Source organism: Herpailurus yagouaroundi, unplaced genomic scaffold (genome assembly GCF_014898765.1).
Source record: "Herpailurus yagouaroundi ecotype Mexico unplaced genomic scaffold, PumYag 29, whole genome shotgun sequence".
Lineage (NCBI taxonomy): Eukaryota > Metazoa > Chordata > Mammalia > Carnivora > Felidae > Herpailurus > Herpailurus yagouaroundi.
This window is the reverse complement of record NW_024412377.1, coordinates 8,140,079-8,148,056: the sequence shown is the minus strand read 5'-3', so window position 1 is coordinate 8,148,056 and position 7,978 is coordinate 8,140,079. Positions and strand designations below refer to the sequence as shown.

The following is a 7,978-nucleotide window of genomic DNA, read 5'->3' as shown; positions in this document are numbered from 1 at the left end:
CCCCCCCCCCCCCCCCCCCCCCCCCCCCCCCCCCCCCCCATTGAGGAAGGCACTTGTTGAGATGAGAAATGGGTATTGTACGTAAGCGATGAATCACGGGAATCTACCCTCCAAACCAAGAGCACACTATATATGCTGTATGTTAGCCAACTTGACAATAAATTATATTTAAAAAAAATACCATCCATATTTTAAAACATATATGCCTCAATTTTCACGTATTGGTATTTTCAAATCGGGATTTAAGAATGAAAAAAATTCTATTTTCTGGCTCTATGTTGTGTGCATTGTATCCTTAGAAGAACAGACACAATCCTTGTAATGTGATATTTTTTAAAGTTTTCTTCAGATACTTGGGTAGATATTAATTTCATTGTAATGTGCTTTTTTAAAGCTGAAAACCTAATTGTTTTATGAGAAAAGAAAATTTTCACAAGACTGCAAATGAATGTATTTTGATTTTCATTAAAAAAATTTTTTAATGTTTTATTTATTTTTGAGACAGAGAGAGACAGAGCATGGGCAGGGGAGGGGGTAGGGGCAGAGAGTGAGGGAGACACAGAATCCAAAGCAGGCTCCAGGCTCCGAACTGTCAGCCCAGAGCCCGACGCGGGGCTCGAACTCACGAACCACGAGATCAGGACCTGAGCCTAAGCTGGACACTTAACCAACTGAGCCACCCAGGCGCCCCTGTATTTTGATTTTCTTTTTTTTTTTTTTTTTTTTTTTTTTTTTTGGGTCAGAGAGAGACAGAGCATGAACGGGGGAGGGGCAGAGAGAGAGGGAGACACAGAATCGGAAACAGGCTCCAGGCTCCGAGCCATCAGCCCAGAGCCTGACGCGGGGCTCGAACTCACGGACCGCGAGATCGTGACCTGGCCGAAGTCGGACGCTTAACCGACTGCGCCACCCAGGCGCCCCAAGTATTTTGATTTTCTAAAATTTGGTAAAATCTCTCTTAATGGACTGAATAAGCAGCTTTATATATTATTTAAAGCAAGATAAATGTATGTGATAATATTGCTAGCATTTCAAATCCGTCCGCATCAGAATGTATTTTTGAGCACCTTCTGTGTACCACTGAGCATTTTTTTGTGTGTGCCCAGTCTGCAATTCTAATGGTAATGCAAACATGTGCATAGAAGTTTATAGAAAATGGTCTATATACTAAAGCAGGGTGGGCGAAATCTTTCCATAAAGGGCCACATAATAAATGATTTTGGCTTTATGGGCCATGCAGTCTGTGTCACAAATATTCAACTCTTCCCTTGTAGGCCACAGACAGTATGTAAATAAACAGGCAAGGCTATGTTCTAATAAAACTTGATTTACCAAAACAAGCCGGCAGGATTTGCCCTTGAGCCAACCCCCTGTGCTAAAGGATTGGTTTATATATACGGGGCGGCCAAAACATTTTGTTTCCTTTGCATTTACTTCAATAAAATTCCCAGCAAATGTTTTTTTGAAAGACAACTGAGAGGATTTGTCTCTATAGTCACATTTTTATAGAACTGATTTAAAACTGTTCCTTCAGTTGTTAACAATCAAACATTGTCAACACTCAGATGAGTATTATTAATGCCCTTGGTGAGTTCAACATGTGCCATGAAAAACTAACAAATTTCAGAAGTACCTGTGTTTGTTCTATTCATAACACAGTAGATAAAACGCAATCTCATGTTAACATTTCTTGAAAGCTTATTAAACAAGTAAGTTGGAAGTTGTGTTTCTAAAAATAAATATTTTATTCTCCATGTCTGCAATGATGATGTATATTTAAATTAGTCTTGAGAAGAAAATACAATCTTTCTTTCATAAAAAATCAGAATGTAATTCTGTTTATTTTACCTTCATATGTTCTGTTTTGAACAACAACAAAAAATTCTTTAAGAGCATTTTCAGATGTTATAACTTATACGTAGTACTTAGGAACATTTCTAAACTTAATCCTATTTTTAAGATTTCCTTTAAAAATATGTAAGGGGCCCCTGGTGGCTCTGTCAGTTAGGCGTCCAACTTCAGCTCAGGTCATGATCTCACCGTTCATGAGTTCGAGCCCCACGTCAGGCTCTGTGCTACCAGCTCGGAGCCTGGAGCCTGCTTCGGATTCTGTGTCTCCCTCTCTCTCTGCCCCTCCCTTGCTCACACTCTGTCTTTCTCTTTCTCTCTCAGAAATAAACATTAAAAATTGTTAATAAAAATATTTGAAACCCTAAAACCTGCCATCTGTCCTAAAACTTTAGCTTTTGCTCTGTCTACATTACTTTCTGTTCTAGTCTGTCCTCTGCGGACATGCCCTCTGCTTTCTACTGCTCCCTGTTCTCTGCGTCCTCCACGAGCATTGCCTTCTGAGAAAAACTGACAAAGCTGTCACAAGTGACAGTGAATTTAAATTCCTTGTTGAGCATCAGACGTGATGCTGGACTCTCATAAGGTCCTGCGTGTTGGTGGCCGTTTCTAAATGGAGGCCGCATCAAACTGTCCATATGTGCATATTGAGGTCTTGGATAAAACAAGGATGTCCTGCTAGTTCATAGCTCAGATAACTTTCACAATTCTTTTGTCTTGGTTAGATTTTTGGATACGTAGGCCTGCTGTATTAAAAGTGAACAGGAGCCTGGTTGGTATCCATAGTTCAAATCAGACCTCACCCTCTTCGAGATGGAACAAAGACCATGGTGTCACAAGTCTTATGCCCGCTTGTCAGATTTTCACAGCAGCCCTTTAATGGGTTCTCAGAGATGTTCTAAAATCAAGGGTGCGCTCTAGGTCATGCGTTCACACTCTCTAAGTCCGCCTTGCCCTTGACTTTAACTTGATTAGGGAAAACGGTTTTGAGATGAGAAAAAAGAGTGGCCATCCAAAAGCTCTGTTTGTGTGTATCTTGCAGGAGTCCTTTGGAACCTCTCGTCTTGTGACGCCCTCAAGATGCCAATCATCCAGGACACCCTGGCAGTGTTGACCAATGCCGTGATTATCCCCCATTCGGGCTGGGAAAATTCACCACTCCAGGATGATCGGAAAATACAGCTGCATTCCTCACAGGTGCTGCGAAATGCGACCGGATGCCTAAGGTGAGTGGCACTCTTGCTGCCTCCCGCTGCTGTCATATGCTTTCTGCTTCTGCGATTTTCATTGCTGCTTTCCTGAGGATCAGAGCGTCCCAGAAAGATGAATGTTGACGTGGTGAAGAAGGGTAAGAGGCTAGCAAAAATCATTTCTAATGAGGTACTGACGAGGTGTAGGCATCTTCTTCTATAAGTCTTTTATTTAACATGTTTTCTGGAGTCTTGGGCAAAAAGTAAACATTTTCATTCCAACCAAAAGTAATTAGTTTTCTTTGATTAAAAGCAATAGTTCACAGTAGTCTCTTTCCCATGTTATAGTATATCATGCATATAGAAAAACCAGGCAGGCCAGTTGGTGGGGGGAGAGTCTATGACATATACGTAGGGAGCTAATTAAGTGGCATCACTAATTTTGGTTTTCATTTTTAAAAGTTTGTCTGTGTGACTACCGGAGCCCATAATGCTTAGAGATAACTTTTTAATAAAGCCTGTTGTATGAAATGTTTTTTTTTTTAAATAATGAAAGTAGCAAATACATTCTAGTTCTCTCTCAGTGCCCTTTGACAAAAACCATCCCCCAGAAATCTCTTGAGAAGTCTTAGAATCACCTTAATTTTTGTTTAACTTTTGCTCTTAGAAAAGAAGGTAATAATCAGGATACAGTTTTTCCAAACTCGGGCAACTGTGCCCCCAAGGATGCTGTATTTGGTACCAAAGTTGCAAATCTCTGCTAGATAAACTTAATGATGAGCTGGGAGTACAAGAGCAGCCCACGGTACCCAGTCAAATGATCTATATTTCAGACATAAAATGTACAGGTTTGTTTTAGCTGAGCTGCCTCAAAGCTGTCATCTTGCCTGCAATTGATTGGTTTCCAGGGGCAAAAACTGGTCTCTACTGAGAAGGAACAAAATCACCTTGGTGACATTAATAATAATTATCTCATGAATATGTATAGCAATGCTCTGGGCCTCCAGTCTTGAGAGGGGTGGTGCGTTTGTGTAAATGTGTGTGTGTAGAGGGAGGTAAAGTGAGTCTACCTCCATAAATATCGACATACATTCACAGACAGGAATAGGAAATCCTCTAACGATCTTGCTGTTCCTCAAGGTCACGAAATAATGATCTTTTGACATGATTTCTCTGGCTAAGCTTTACCATAAGCCAAATTTACAGTTCTCCAAAACTCCCTGTTGAGACATTCATTTTATAACCTCTTACATTCTGTTATCCTTCAGAAAACTCCTGCCCCACCAGAAGAAATATAACTCCTTCCCAAAGCTAAAGCTGTAAGCCACTTCCAACTTTTTATACCTGATTTTTCTAGTCCAGTTATTTTCAACTGTTATGGGTCGTTTTTTCCCTTCTTAGCATCTTTGACTTAAAGAGTGTCATTGTTCCTAATAAGGATCATGGAAGAAGTGCCTCGGAATCAATTGCAGAAGTATGGTCAGCAAAGACTTGGTGAACTCTGTCAGGTAGAATTCTCTCTGAATGATACAGTAACACAATTCTACATTCAAGATGTTAGACTTGTGGATGTGGGCCACCTCCATTAAGAGCATACCTTCAGCACCATTTGATCAAAAGTCAGATGAGGAAGCTAGACCATGTGGGTTCATGGGTCTGCTTTGCAAGTCATCCGGCTGAGTTGAGCATCTGGGATGTGACGCAGAGTGAAGATAGGTCAGATCAGGATCAGATCAGAGAAACTATCCATCCCTCTCTGTTCACACATACAGCGGGTTGGCCATGTGCTGCTTACACTGAATATGGCCAGGAGCAGACACATCATAGGAAGCAAAAGGGGGGACATCTGATTTAGAAAGAATTTCCTGTAGTCAAATTGGGTTTCCTTACTCAAGATGCAACCAGGTTTAAGGGTTTTCCCACTTCTCTGAGTTTATCGTGTAATTGGCAAAGCAAAACCCAACAATATATGGTAAATACTTAATTTCCCCCTTATTTCATCAAACCCCTGCCTTTCTACAGGAACATAATAATTTGTCCTCTCTTATTTAAATGTGTTTGTGAATCATTCCACATGGATGAGCAGGTTGAGCTGAGAGGGGAAGAAAACAGCCTTGGGAAGGGGCGAAAATGAATTTACCAAAGACTCCGTGGACAAAGTTCAAGAAATTCCAGCTAACATTTGACACGTAACTTACAACCAGTGTTGGCACACCAGAACAGTCACAAATGTTTTTAGCATGATGGAAGGTTCTAGATTTTAATTGCTGAGGTTCTATGCATTCTTGATTTTTCCAAGAAAGCCTGGCTTTTTATTTATGTTAAAGAAATTACTTTGCACACGATTCCTGCCCTTCAGCAGTGTCAACCATGAGCATGTACTGAGTGTCTGCTGTTTGCCAGAGAGGGATCAGGGAGGCAGAAATAAACAAGGCTCAGCAAAAGCCCCCGGGAACTGCAGAAACGATTCGAATATACTCCTTAAAATGTATATGAGCAACCAGATTGTCTCAGTTTATAAATCATATCTGGACTTGTACCTTTGCAAAGAACATTTTCTTCTATCAAAATATTGAGAAAGAATTTGATGCTTTGGTGCTTCTAAAAGCAAAAACAAGAAAAACTCAGCAATTGTTCTTGTCATTTTCATGGACTAAATTTATATTTCATACAAAAACGATACAGTGAATTTTCACAGCAAAAAAGATATAGGAAGTTTGTGTAACATTTGCATACTTTGGTGTATTAATTTGTAGCTTTGGCTTTGAAAGTTGCCTAAGTTGTATAAAAATGCCAAATTTACATGTTAGAATTATTTTGCAATGTGTCACGACCACTGCTATCATAGTCCATGAAATCTGGCTAGAACGTTCAGTATATGTTTCAGGAGCTTGTTTAGTTGGTAAGAAAGAGCCAGCTGCATTTGGCCAACAAAATGCACCTGTCCGCCCGTGGGTGCATAAGGAATTCGATGTAAGTTGGGACTAAGTTGGCATACACCACGTTCAGTGTCACGACGGGCAGATAATACTTCAGTTCATTTCATGTGATTTATGGATATTTCACTGTAAAGGCAAAGAAAATTAGTAACCTTAAAAAATAATGTAAAATACGCACAAAAGATTTCTTACTGTCTTCCTGTTTTAGATCTTATTCCTTGTTAGGGAATCGTTTTTAAAACTAAGGCATTGTTGAGGACCATCCGATTATATTAAGATTGTTTTCAATTATTTGCTTTTATAGAGTTCAACTTCTAGAAACCCTCCACAACCTTTAAGGATCAGGAGTTACATATAATTCAGGCCTTTTCATAATTATACATTTTATAAACTTATTTTGAGAGTGTGATTTTCCCATTACCATTCATTATCAAACAACACTTGGAATTTAAAAAAAAAAATTACAAGTAGCAAGGTACATGAGTCACTGTTTAAGTATTTTTGATATGTGAGATGTCAGTTAAATTTAATTCAGCTATCTGCCCTCGGGTGATATTTTCCCTGATACTGAGTTGGAATGGAAACTCTCCTTTCTCATGAACTGTTGAGAAATTGAAGAATGGAGCTGTGTGAGTGCGTGTGCGTGTGTGTTCGTTCGTTCCGAGGTTTGACCTGGCAACATGTCTATCGGATAATTTTATACATTGTTGATAGAGGTAAGATTTTGACTTTGAAAATGAACATTCTGATTCATAAAATCCCCATCTTCCAGGGACCAGAAACTTCTACTTCGAATACATTGTTTATTCTCATATTTATTATAAGTTCAATAGCCTATGGTCAGTTGGTCGGGAAGCCAGTACCTGCACTCACATCCTGACTCCCGGTCCAGCCTGCTCCCGCTGTGCCACACAGAGAGGAAATACAATGTCCTGTGAAGTGCCAGGAACACATCTGTGCTCAGAGCCTCACAACCCACTGAGCACCCAGTTGGCGGATGGACTCGCTCTCCTTTGTGTTGGCTCCTTTAACTTGCTTCTGGACATCCACTGAATGGCATCATCTCAGCCAACACCCATCCAAATTACCAACTGTCTTCCTCCTCCTTCTTTCCTACTTGCCATTCTTCCCTCCCAAGGCTGCCAGTATGGAGTGGGAAGCAATGTGGACAGTTAGTCATGGAGCCTCACGTCAGCCCCTTCCCGCCACCTCCACCTTAAATCTTAATTTAGGCAATTAGTCAGAGCAATGGATGCCTTTTTTAAAAATATAAGACTGTATTTTAAGACATACCCTAGAAAACAAGGTTGACATTATTTCCCCAGTACTCAGGCTCCTTCATTCTTTTACTGATGGCTTGATTCTCTTTTACTGATGGCCCCACTCTTTTTCCAGGATAGTATTTCCTAACCTGGGTGGCTTTTGACCCCAGTAGGAGCTTTGATGGTGGGCAAAAGTACATTTATCGGGTCACTGATGTAGAGCAGTGTTCTTAATTTTTGTTCCTAGCAGGATTCAAATTTGTTTGTGTCACTTCGGAGTGGGAAGCCGAGGGTAGGCATTTAAGCAATTGCTATTCTAAAAGACATCATCTTTTCATTTTTCAGAAAGAAAAGAAATATATTATAAATGCAAATTGTACCACTCTTAAATGTTCCAAAGCTTATCAGAGTGAAATTTAAGGTGGGGAGGAGGGGCGGGGAAAGCCTATGCCTTCCTAAGCTAAAATCTGGACCGCTAACACTGTTCAAACGTTAGATAATTGTATACATTCTTAATAAACTCTGTCCAGCTTCTCAAGACTTCTCTTTGGCGGCAGATGTACCGATACCTAGTGGTATCCACACGCCCCACCAGCCTGCAGCAGGGGCCATACTCATGGGGAGTGTTCTAAAGAGAAGAGACTCTTGCCTTTGCCTTCTCTCAAAACGTACGGTAAATCTTCATGGAAAGATGTCATATCATGTTGACATAGCAAAAACTTAAGCACATATGACATAA

At 40.3% G+C, this 7,978-nt stretch overlaps 1 protein-coding gene across 4 annotated transcripts in view; it reads left to right on the top strand.

Annotated features, from left to right (window-relative positions):
• CTNND2 (catenin delta 2) overlaps positions 1 to 7,978 on the top strand; it is a 408,918-nt gene that overhangs the window by 231,114 nt on the left and 169,826 nt on the right. For all 4 annotated transcript variants that reach the window (XM_040494066.1, XM_040494055.1, XM_040494045.1 and 1 more), the window contains one exon: positions 2,891 to 3,074. In XM_040494066.1, coding sequence (XP_040350000.1) covers positions 2,891 to 3,074 — 184 coding nt within the window. The remainder of the gene's footprint in view (positions 1 to 2,890; positions 3,075 to 7,978) is intronic.